Source organism: Myotis davidii, unplaced genomic scaffold (genome assembly GCF_000327345.1).
Source record: "Myotis davidii unplaced genomic scaffold, ASM32734v1 scaffold370, whole genome shotgun sequence".
Taxonomy (NCBI): domain Eukaryota; kingdom Metazoa; phylum Chordata; class Mammalia; order Chiroptera; family Vespertilionidae; genus Myotis; species Myotis davidii.
In genome coordinates this window covers 12,814,564-12,826,578 of record NW_006288615.1, presented here as the reverse complement: position 1 = coordinate 12,826,578, position 12,015 = coordinate 12,814,564, and the positions used below count along the sequence as shown (strand labels likewise).

At 34.7% G+C, this 12,015-nt stretch overlaps 1 protein-coding gene across 10 annotated transcripts in view; it reads left to right on the top strand.

Annotated features, from left to right (window-relative positions):
* The window catches only part of RBM45 (RNA binding motif protein 45), a 24,561-nt gene that overhangs the window by 2,951 nt on the left and 9,595 nt on the right, over positions 1-12,015 (top strand). For 8 of the 10 annotated variants that reach the window (XR_001513336.1, XR_001513333.1, XR_001513332.1 and 5 more), the window contains exons 2-9: positions 2,949-3,071; positions 4,035-4,161; positions 6,687-6,809; positions 7,596-7,775; positions 8,631-8,760; positions 8,929-9,013; positions 9,206-9,372; positions 10,850-11,050. Coding sequence is in view for 6 of the 10 variants with exons in the window: in XM_015561964.1 (XP_015417450.1) it covers positions 2,949-3,071; positions 4,035-4,161; positions 6,687-6,809; positions 7,596-7,775; positions 8,631-8,760; positions 8,929-9,013; positions 9,206-9,372; positions 10,850-11,042 (1,128 nt within the window). In the remaining 4 variants the exon portion in view is untranslated. The remainder of the gene's footprint in view (positions 1-2,948; positions 3,072-4,034; positions 4,162-6,686; positions 6,810-7,595; positions 7,776-8,630; positions 8,761-8,928; positions 9,014-9,205; positions 9,373-10,849; positions 11,051-12,015) is intronic. The other 2 variants (XM_006760578.2, XM_015561965.1) reach the window with 2 other exon arrangements.

The window sequence follows — 12,015 nt, the reverse complement described above, 5'->3', positions numbered from 1 at the left end:
CCCACCCCCATCCCTCACTCCCCACCCCAGGCCCTCACCTACCCATTCATTATCTGTGTCCATGGGCAATGCACAACCTTTTTCAATATCCCTAAAATCTCATGGCTTTATAAGCTCTGAGTTTTTTAGTTGCTGCCTCTTACTCTATAATACCATAGGTTCAGATTTTGTCATTCTTAAATGGCATAGAGCCCCCCCTTTAAAAGAAGAAAAAAACCTCAAAAGCCTTTGTGTAGCAATTTATATTAATTTTATTACTTTTCTTCAAATTATAAAAATAAAACTAGCCATTAAAATTTTTGTATATAGCTCTATATACAAATCCACAATCCTATTTAGAGATTTTAATATTACTCTGAAATAATATAAAACGGGTGGGGAGCTTTTTTTTTGATATTTATAACATCATTCTCAAGCCATACAAAATTATCAACTTAAAAATTAGCCTGCCCTATTTGGTCAAACATTTAATTAACTTATCCCTAATGCCTTGGTGGGGCCAGACCAAATGATTTCACATGCCTTATACAACTTGTGGGCTGCATGTTCCCCACCCCTGATATCAAACCAAGACAATTTTACAAATTAGAGCAATATAAAATTAAATTCCAAGTAATAATCTAATGCCATAGATAATGTTTCAATAAAACTAAATTATCAATAGTAGAAAAATAGAGCCTCAAATCATTCTGTATATTTTCTTACTCAGTACATCATTTGCATTGTCACTGAGATGATCCAGAATATGGTAATTTTTTTTTTTAAATCCTCACCCAAGGATTAAAAAACCTAGGTATGTGCCCTGACCAGGAATCGAACCCACAACCTTTTGGTGTACTGGATGATGCTCCAGCTAATTGAGCCACCTGGCCAGAGCTGTCTTTTTTTTTTTTTTAAAGAAGATTGATTATAGAAAAAAATTAAGAATATGACCATCTAGAATTAAAGCCAACTATGTCAAATATTACATTAAACAAATATACTAAACATTCCAATGAAAAGGCAGAGATTGTCACCTTGACTGGTGTGGCTCAATTGGTTGGGCGTCTTCCCATACACTAGGTCTTACCTTGAAAAGGTTGCCAGTTCAGTTTCCCACTAGGGCACATGCCCTGGTTGTGGGCTGGATTCCCAGTAGTGGGGTGCAGAAGGCAGTTGATCCGTGTTTTTCTTGCTTAAATATCAAGAAAAAAATCTTTTTAAAAAAGTAGATTGTCAGGATTTAAAAAAAGAATGAACTAAATGCTATTTACAAGAGACACTGTGGGTATAAAAAATACAAAGTGGTTGAAAGTAAAAGAATAGAAACAGCTGGTGTGGTATCAGACAAAATTGTCTTCAACAAGAGAGGAGTATTAACAGATACAAAAAGTATCAGTCAAAAAGTACATAACAATCCATATTGTTTATGTAGCCAATAATAGAGTTTCAAAATACATTATACATTATTGATAGAACTAAGGAGACAAATTCACAGTCAGATTTTTATACATTCCTCTCAGTATCTGATGGAACTAGTAGACAAAATCAGTAGATATGTAACATTTTAATAACACTATTCTATATAATAAAAGCCTAATACACAAATGTCTGGTTGGCCATTCAACCAATCAAAGTGTAATATACTAATGATATGCTAAGGCTGCTCAACCGCTCGCTATGACATGCACTGACCACCAGGGGGCAGATGCTTTGATGGTAGGTTAGCTTGCTGCTGGGGTTCAGCTGATCAGGACTGAGCGAGATGGGCTGGACACACCCTGGAGCCCTCCCATGGTCCCTCTCCGGCTAGCCAATCTCCTGCATCCCTCCCTGGCCCCAATCATGCACTGGTGGGGTCCCTCGGTCTGGCCTGCATCTGCTCGCAATCTGGGATGAGGCACTCCCCACCTCCCCCGAATGCACAAATTTAGTTCACCGGGCCTCTAGTTAACTATAAATTGTCATTTAGTGAACACTACCCAATAACTGCAGAGTACACATTCTTTTTCAGTGCATTCACTATTTTTGGTAAACCAGAATCCAAACGTAAAAATACGTTTGGAAAAAATAGTGCAGAGATTGGTAATCCTATATAATAAAAGGCTAATAAGCAAATAGACCGAATGGCTGAACAACTGGTCGCTATGACATGCACTGGCCACCAGGGGGCAGATGCTCAACGCAGGAGCTGTCCCCTGGGGGTCAGTGCGCTCCCACAGGGGGAGCGCCACTCAGCCAGAAGCGGGGCTATTGGCTTACAAGCACAGTGGCAGTGGCAGGAGCTTCTCCTGCCTCCGTGGCAGCACTAAGGATGTCCAACTGACGGCTTAGGCCGGCTCCCCAAGGGCTCTTGGACTGCGAGAGGGCGCAGGCCAGGCTGAGGAATCTCCCACGGAGGGCGGGCGAATTTCATGCCACAGGCCTCTAGTAGCTCATATAGGAAGTCACTGCAGTCCAGCCAGGTGCCTCAGTTGGTTAGAGCATCTTCCCATACACCAAAAAGGTTTCCGGTTCAATCTCGTCTGGGTGCATATGGGAACAACCAATAGATGTTTCTCCCTTTCTCTCTCTAAAATCAAACATATCCTTGGGTGAGGATTTTTTTTAAAGTCATTGCAATAAAGATTGCTTAAAATTTTTTCATTTGACCTTATTACATTAACCTACCATGAACTTCATACTAATAATGAATTAAGTATATTTAAGGAATAAGGACCTAGCTGATTTGGCTCAGTGAACAGTGTCGGCCTGCAGAGGTCCCAGGTTCGATTCCAGTCAAGGGCACATGCCTGGGTTGTGGGCTCAATCCCCAGTAGCAGGTGTGCAGGGGGCAGCCAATCAATGATTCTCATCATTGATGTTTCTCTCCCTTCCTCTCTGAAATCAATAAAAATATTTTTTAAAAAGAGAATAGGAAAACAACTGATTATTTTCACATTATTTTGTGGAATTTATTTGTTTCTTAGGTTTTAATTGCTCAGTCCAGATCATCTGGAAATCACCGAGATGTAGAAGATGAAGAACTTACAAGAATATTTGTTATGATACCAAAGTCCTACACAGAAGAAGATTTACGGGAAAAATTTAAGGTACTTATGTTTTCTAATCAGCTAGCATTTGATAATTCATAATCCTAAATTGGTTGCACGGTTACTAAATCTAAAGTGTGATGTGAGTTAGATCATTAGATTGGTGGTGGGGAATTAAATAACTGTTTTAAGCTATCTTTTTCAATCTGTTTTTTAAGTATTAAACCTAGAATAAAGTAACTTTAAAAATTATAGACTATATAAAAACTGGAAAATACATATGAGCATCTTGATGTATTAGTTCACATAACCTTTAAATTAACTCTGTGAGGTAGGTAGAGCTATTAGCACCAATTAACAGGTACGGAGACAGCCACAGAGAAGATAACTAAACCACTTAGTTAATAAGTGGCTGGGCCAAGATTTGAACCAGAAGGTTCAATTCCAGAGCCTCTGCTCTTAACCACTAATGAGCAAGACTTTGCAGCTCTCAGACTGTTCAAATTCTTACTCTCCCTTTATAACTTGGGCAAGTTATTTGATTTCTCTAAGGCCCAGCTTCCTTTTCTGTGAAATAAGCAGTAAAATAAATATATAGGGTGGCCCCCCAAAATATATACACATTTTAACAGCTGATGGCTCAGTTTGAAAATCAAATGTATTTTAATAGATACTGCTTTTATAATTATTCAAAGTGTGTGTATACATTTAGGGGACATCCTATATATATCCTTGAAGGACTGTTGTAACAATAAGATATTATATATAAAGCAAATGCTCACTAAATAAACATTTTCATTATTTTGGTTATTATTTGGTTATATCATTATTATGATTGTTTTTCTAGTGCTTCATTAGTTTGTGGCATTGTAAGTCCATTATTAAAAATGACTAAATTCTAACTCTAATTTCTTTTTTGGCAAATAAGAGGTATAAATAAATTTTAAAATAGTTCTAAGATAATCCCTGTTCAGTTATTAATTTTGACTCTTCTAAGATCTTTTTTTTTTTTAATTCTCATAGGTGTATGGAGATATCGAGTATTGCAGCATTATTAAGAATAAAATGACTGGGGAAAGTAAAGGTTTGGGCTATGTTCGATACTTAAAACCATCACAAGCTGCCCAAGCAATAGAAAACTGTGATCGAAGTAAGTATGTGTTTGTTTAACATTGTTAAAAACTTTATTAAAATTACAATTATTCTCAATAACTGAATCTAATACTGGTTTTTGTTAATAATCATATCTACTAATTTAATCTTAGCATTGGGAGTTTAAATATATATAACCCTCAGATGAAAATTATTCTGGGCTATGATTAAGCTTTCATTGAGGCACCATCTTGAAAAGAAATAGCAACTATATTAACTTAGTAAGTGAAAATGTTGTTGCCATATTTTGGTTATTATTTCTATAGGTTTGGATTGTTTTTTTGTTGTTTTTTTTTGTTTTTAATATATTTCTTTATTGATTTCAGAGAGGAAGGAAGAGGGAGAGAGAGATAGAAACATCAATGAGAGAGAATGATTGGCTGCCTCCTGCACACCCGCGACTGGGGATCGAACCTGCAACCCAGGCATGTGCCCTTGGCCAGAATCGAACCTGGGACCCTTCAGTCCACAGGCCGACGCTCTATCCACTGAGCCAAACTGGCTAGGGCTGGATTGTTTTTTTGTAGTTTTTTTTTTAAGTACATATTTTACAATATTAAGTATTTAAGAAATTGATCTACCCTTTCAGGTGTTTTTTAAAAAATATTCATATTAAAATAAACTCAATAAGTTTTAATATTTATTCATATTTGACCTAAACTCTAAATAGAATTTAGTATACTAACAAACCTAGGCTAAGGATAGCATTTATAAGTTTGCTAATATAGGTAAGTAAATATACATTGAGTTAATTTCAAGCTAGAGTGACATTGATTAGATCTGCGGTTGCCTGGTACACATCATGGAGAATAAGAATTATAAAGAAGAGCCCTGACTGATGTTGCTCAGTTAGAGCATCAGCCGGGGCACTGAAAGGTCACAGGTTCAATTTCAGGTTAAGGGCACGTACCTGGGTTGCAGGTTCATTCCCCACCCAGGTCCTGGCGCTTGTGGGAGGTAACCAATCAATATGTCTCTCTAACATTGATGTTTCTCTCTCTCTCCCTCCCTCCCATCCACTCTGAGAACAATAGAAAAAATCCTCAGGTGAGGATTAATAAAAAAAAAAGAAGAAGAAGAAGCAGCAGCCAAGGAGAATTTTCCTTATTGTGATACTTTTAGATATATTGACCTTTAGAAATGCGGTATGCAGTAATTAAATTAGTGTGTTTCAGGATATAAAAATTTATACATACTGCAAATAATTATTGTTAATTAGGTAACCCTAAGGTACACACCAAAATTTGCTCTCAGACCCTTCTAAATTTCTCACAGCATTAATTGAATACCTATGGTATACTCATCAATAGGTTAAGAAGAGGCTTACAAATGAAATATAAAATAATCTTGTCATTTAAGGAATTTATAGCTATATTGCATAGCCAAGATCTAAAGGGCAAAATATAAAGAATAAAAGAATTTTTAAAAGCTCTTTGAAAGCAAAGTGTACGTCTTATTTGTCTATTTCTGTCATCCCAAGTACCTAGTATAGTAATAAACCCTTAATAAACATTTATTGGGAACTTAAAGATACTGAAAATAATCTAACAGGTGAAAAACAAGTACACTGAATGAACATGGGAATACATTGGAAGTTGGATTTGCATGTGGTGGAGAGTAGGCGGGACAGAAGGTGAGAGCTACTTTGGATTGCCTTGTAGATTGTTTTAAAAGGAGAAAAATAAAAACTATTTCAGTACAGTTGATCTAACCACAATATCAAGGATGGATTTCCAGGGAAAGAATTCATACCGGCTACTTTCATCCTTTTTGAAGCGATTGAATAATACAATGGGAACTATGAACCTTCTTTGAAACATGTCCATGTGCATAAGCATTTTGTTTTGAGTTTCAGAAGGTTCATGAAGGAACCTTCCCACCTTTTGAAGCTCATTCTTGCATTCTTATTTAAAATCCTGGATCCATAGGCAAAAAGACCAGTTGAAGGGTTGTTGTAATTAATTGAAGAGAATCTAAACTAAAAACAGGCAGGAAAGTTAGAGTGAAATATAACACCATCTTAGTGTATTTCAAAGGAATAATCTTGATGGCAGGTTGAATGTTAAGAAGCGTATAGGATTTGATGTTGAGGAGCCTGGGACAGTCAGTGAATGATGATGTCATCTGTAGTTAGGGGAGATTAGAAAGAATAGCATAGAATTGCTGATCCTTCATGTCTTACATTGACCCATAATTTGGAATTCTTGCTGTTTTTTATATTACCTTTTTTATATTCCTAAAAGCAAAGAAGTAGGGTCTGGTGGAGATGGCAATTATATATATTTTGTTTTATACAATTATACAGGGTATCCCCAGAAATGTATACACATACATTTTTTTGATAGCTCAATTGATGTTTCTTTTTCAGATTTAATCCATTAGAATGAATAATTATTCAAAGTGTGTATACATTTTTTTGGGACACTCTGTATTTATAAAGCTGAGTCAATCACTAGCAATCAAGTATATTTATAGGTATGTTAAATTGCTATAAAGCTTGAAATTCATGGATTCTCTTTTCAGGTTTTAGGGCAATCTTGGCTGAACCCAAAAATAAAGCATCTGAATCTTCAGAACAAGATTATTATAGTAATATGAGGCAGGAGACTTTGGGACATGAACCTAGAATAAATATGTTTCCATTTGGTAAGTGGGCTACCTTTACCTTATAGTGGAAGTAGTACATACAATCTCAACTGACTTTAAAAGTATTATTTTATTAGCAGTCTGTAATACATCACTTAGTGAATAAAAGTCATACTGTATTGGTGCTTTTGTTTTGTTTTGTTTTTAGTTTGTCATGACTTCTCATGTCCTTAATATTTAACACTTATTTTAACTTACTTTCTATTATAGTTTTCTATGGTTAGTTATGCATTTTCTCAATATTAAATTGTTACTACCACCTTTTTGGGTGAGCTGCTATCTCTACGCAGCTGGCCAAAAAAGTATGAAAGACATAGACAGATATTTCCTCAGTATTGAATCCTAAAATTGTGTCCCTAAGCCACTGTTGCTTTAAAATTAAAGCTAGAGAAAGGAGAGGAATAACAAAAGTAGGAAGCTAGGAAAAGGGGGAAATGAGTGGTGAAAGTAAAGACTGTGAATGTCATTTGACACAAATGTTCTTTTAGAAGAAACACGTCATATTTTGCAGTTTCGCATACTAAACATAATCCTATGAAATTAGACTACACATTTCTGCTTATGTTTCTGTGTTGAAGGCTGGGTAGTGGGCAAAAATTTTCAGTTTTCTTGTCTTTGGTTCCTTTTGTTGGTACTGATTACCAAGAGCATTCTACAAAATACAGTGCCTTTGTTCAGTGGAATGGACACAATGAAAGTTCATTTTGTTTTCTAGTACCTAAAGTGTTAAATGAATTCTTAAATGTATAGAAATTTAAAGATTTACTTTTTTCTATATTATTGGAGAGCAACAACCTGAATTTTCAAATTTTGACAAGAATGACAACAGAGGCCAAGAAGCTATCTCCAAACGCCTGTCAGTTGTATCAAGAGTTCCTTTCACTGAAGAGCAGCTTTTCAGCATTTTTGATATAGTACCAGGATTGGAATATTGTGAAGTTCAACGAGATCCTTATTCAAACTATGGTAAAATAATGTTTACATTATTTGTAAGTGTGTATTTTGTTAAAATGGCTTTTCTCCGATGAGACTTCATATGTTAGATACTGTTTGTGTGACAATTTTTCTTTTTATCTACTTTAAACTTTAAATACAGTGATGCCTTAATAAATAAACCCCTGGGATATGCCTTCTTTCTACTGAGTCTTTTTTTTTAACTCCCACAAAATAGAACATTTTCTATTTCTGGTTGTAAAATAAAAACACCTCAAGATAGGGTCTCTCTATGTACTCTTTTTTTTTTCTTCTTCCCACCCGCCCTCCCTCGCCTTCCCTCTGAGCTTCCGCACTCCATACTCTTGATTAATGCTAGGCAAATTTATAAATCCTTAAATAATCCTCCTCAGCCCTGCATCTCTTTCTTAAACTTTATACCTTGAATTGAAACTTCTTTCCTTCACTTCAAGTACCTACTTTATACTTCCCACTCTTAATAGAACCAAGGCTGTAATATCAGCCATTTGAACTTTTAACTAATTAATTGATTAAGTCTATTATCTAGTGTTAGCTTAATCCATCTTGTATTTTTAAAGCCTTTTGACTTTGAAAGGCTTTTTTCAAGGGAGGCATTTAAAGGGAGGTATTATCCTTAAAATATCATGTTCATATTTTTACCAAAATCTGGCTTATACTTTGCTTTGTAGAAACACAACTATTACACAGGTGTGTAAGCGAACTTTGTTTTCTGACACACTTGATTCTGTATTTACTGTCTGTATGATATTAGGGTATTTCTACATTGTTTCATTTTTGTGGCAATACCACAAAAGTATTCAATCTTTTTTCTCTTTAACTCCTCTATATTATCTACCTTTGTTTTAGGTCATGGAGTGGTTCAGTATTTCAATGTAGCATCAGCTATTTATGCAAAATACAAGTTACATGGATTTCAGTACCCTCCTGGAAATCGGATAGGTGTTTCCTTCATTGATGATGGGAATAATGCCACAGAGTAAGTACCATTCCAGGAATGTCTAAAGCCAAGCTTTGGGTATATGTGATTATGATTTGAAAAATAAAAATATAAAATAATATCTCAGGTGAGGAGGCCATACAAAACAAGTTACTGTTAAGAGACAGTATTTCTAGTTTTCTGTAAATTATCAGTTGTTATCTCCAGTCTCCTTAGAAAAATGGCAACACAGATGGTAGCTGCTCAGCTTGCATCAATGGTGTGGAATAACCCAAGTCAGCAGCAATTTCTGGTAAGTAGGTAAGAATTTAACCTTCCATAGGGTATAAAATAAATGTGGCCTTGGTTTATTACCTATGTAAGAACATTTTCAGAGCTATAGTAAAAGACCACATAGGTGCCATGATACTCATCTGTTTAGCACTTGACTTAAGATCGTTAAAGTGTAGTTTTTCTTTTTCTCATTTTGTACCCACATCTTCAGCAGCAATTTGGAGGAAGTTCTGGATCACAGTTGCCTCAAATCCAGACAGATGTTGTACTTCCGTCATGCAAAAAAAAAGCCCCTCCTGAAACTTCTGTGAAAGAAAGACTGTTTATCGTGTTTAACCCTCATCCTTTACCTTTAGATGTATTAGAGGATATATTCTGGTAAGATATCAGTTCTACAAAGTTACATTTTATAATATAATTTGTTTAAACCAGTCCTTTAAGCACTCACAATCTTGAAACTTCTTAAATCCAATACCTATTAGATAGAGATGATTTGTTCTGTGCTTTAAAAAACTATTGATATCACCTTTTAAAATATATGATCATTTCCTTATCTATCATTCACACATCCTATGTTTACACACAGAATTAATTTCCTGTTATTTTTTTTTAAGGCATAAACCCATAGGATTGTTTTGAAAAGCATACGTAGAATGGACAAGTCATCTGTTCATATAAGATACATCTGCATACACCTGTCCTCTAGGATTCTTTCCATATAGCTTTCTCATTGTAGTTGTAATTTAAATTAACAAAGTTTACTAAGTATCTTCTGTTTTGTTCATACTCTGTTTTATCCTTAAGGATTTTATAAAAGCTTCATTGAGTAAACAATTACTTGATTATATGGAAGAACATACAATTAGTGTAAAAAGGGGGAAGGCTCTTGTTTATTTCTGTTTTTAATATAACTCCTACCTTAACTTTTTCTTTTTCCCATGTACCTTACAACAATGTTAGTGAATTAAAAAAAATAAATAGGAAACTTACCAAAGAGCTGCACAAAATGTCAGGTATGTGGTTCAAACTCAAGTATTTCGACTCTCGTTTAGCTGACTCATTTAGTTTATTTCTTGAACCTACCTGTCCTCTGGTCTAGGCAGGCACTATGCTAAATGCTAGAGACATTATATAAACAAAACATTATAATAGGTAAACAAGATAAAATAGTTATTGTCTTAGAGATTACCTTATTTAGGAGACATATAAGTAAATAGGGAATTTCAACCTGGTGAGATTAGTGCTATGAAAAGAGTGGACAGGCTATGAACTTAGAAGACTCCCTGAAAGAAGTAAGGTATAATGGAGACCTGAAGGATAAAACTAATTTAACCCAGAAAGAAAGCTGGGAGTGTGGGTGGTTATTGCTGCCAGAGAGAATGTGAAAGAGGTTATTATAATATGGAATTTGAGACTGAGGGAAGATAAAGCTGGAGAGAACAAGAAACTGTCAAGAAAGGCTCACAAAGTATCTTAAGGAGTTTGTCTTACTCTGGAGGCAATGAGGAGCTGCTGAAGGGACTTTTAGGGAGGAAACGATATTTATGTTTCAGAAAGATCACTCAGAAGACAGGGTGGGAATGGATTGGAGAGGGACAGGGAAGCTAGTAAAGAAGATATTAGAGTAACCTAAGAAAAAGGTAATGATGGTCTTCATGAAAAAAGAAACCTGAGTGAGAATGAAGAGAAATTGACAGAGAAATGTTTAAGAAGTGAGATTGAATAGGAGATACAATATGGGGAAAGGGTTGATAAGGGAGTCCAGAATGGACCCCAACTTTTAGACCTGAGCAGCAGTATTTAGTAACGTCAGTTGATTTTTTTTTTTTTTTTTTTTTTTTTTACTTTGTTTCAGTCGTTTTGGTAACCTGATCGAAGTTTACCTTGTGTCAGGAAAAAATGTGGGGTATGCGAAGTATGCAGATAGAATAAGTGCTAATGATGCGATTAGTACTTTACATGGAAAGATCCTGAATGGAGTCAGACTTAAAGTTATGCTGGCAGATTCCCCACGTGAAGAATCTAATAAACGACAAAGAACTTACTGATTCTTGAGGTAAGCCTTTTTAAATCTGAATTTTAAAACACACTGGCTAAATAGTGTAGCAAGAGGAATATGTATAATATGTACTTTAGGAATTTCTTTTTAGAAGTTGTCAGTTGAAAGCACTGTGGCTTACAACTTTGCTCATAAAACCAGTTCAGATTAATTTTATAAAATTTTTTTTTAACTTGAACTTTTTAAAACTTAAATGGTTTCAATGTTTACTGGAAGAATGTTTTTGCCCTTCTATAAAATAAAATCATTTCAAATTGGAAAATTAATTACTTTTTGGTTTGTGACTGTCATAGATATTAAGAGTTGAACTTTTTTAGTATATGCTTTCATAAACATTAAAGTTGAAGTACTTATAAAGATTTTTAACTTGAAGACTTAATGACTTGCATTATGAAATGAAGTAATTTATAAGTCTATAAAGAATGTTTTCAGTTCTCATTAATAAAATGCCTAAAGCACAATATCAAATAATAGAACTTTGAACCTAAAGTTGGTGTTTTCCTGGACTTATATATATAAGCTTGTGCTTTAAAATTACACATTCAGAAAAATATTCTTTTGTGCATATATGCATTAAAAAATAATCCTGACAATTTACAAAACCCCTTTTGTTTATCAGAAATATTGATACATGCAGCCATATAAATTCCTTTTATTAGTTTTCAGAAATCGAACTTAAATTTTTGTTTTCTGTAACAGTCAATTTATATCTTCATGGGTTGGGGAAACATTCTTGTAAATTTAGAAATGTTCAACTATTTCACATTTTTATTCTATAAATGAATTCTGAGTTTCAGGAGGAGGAGTGAGCATTTTCTCTTCTCACACATACTAGCTTCCCAAGTCCACTGCTAGTCAAATGGTAGCAGTTGGCATGCCCTTTGGATGCACATTTTTCACTTGAGGTTTTCTTTCTGATCAAGAGAATTATCAATATCAGGATGAATTGCCTAGCCTTCCTG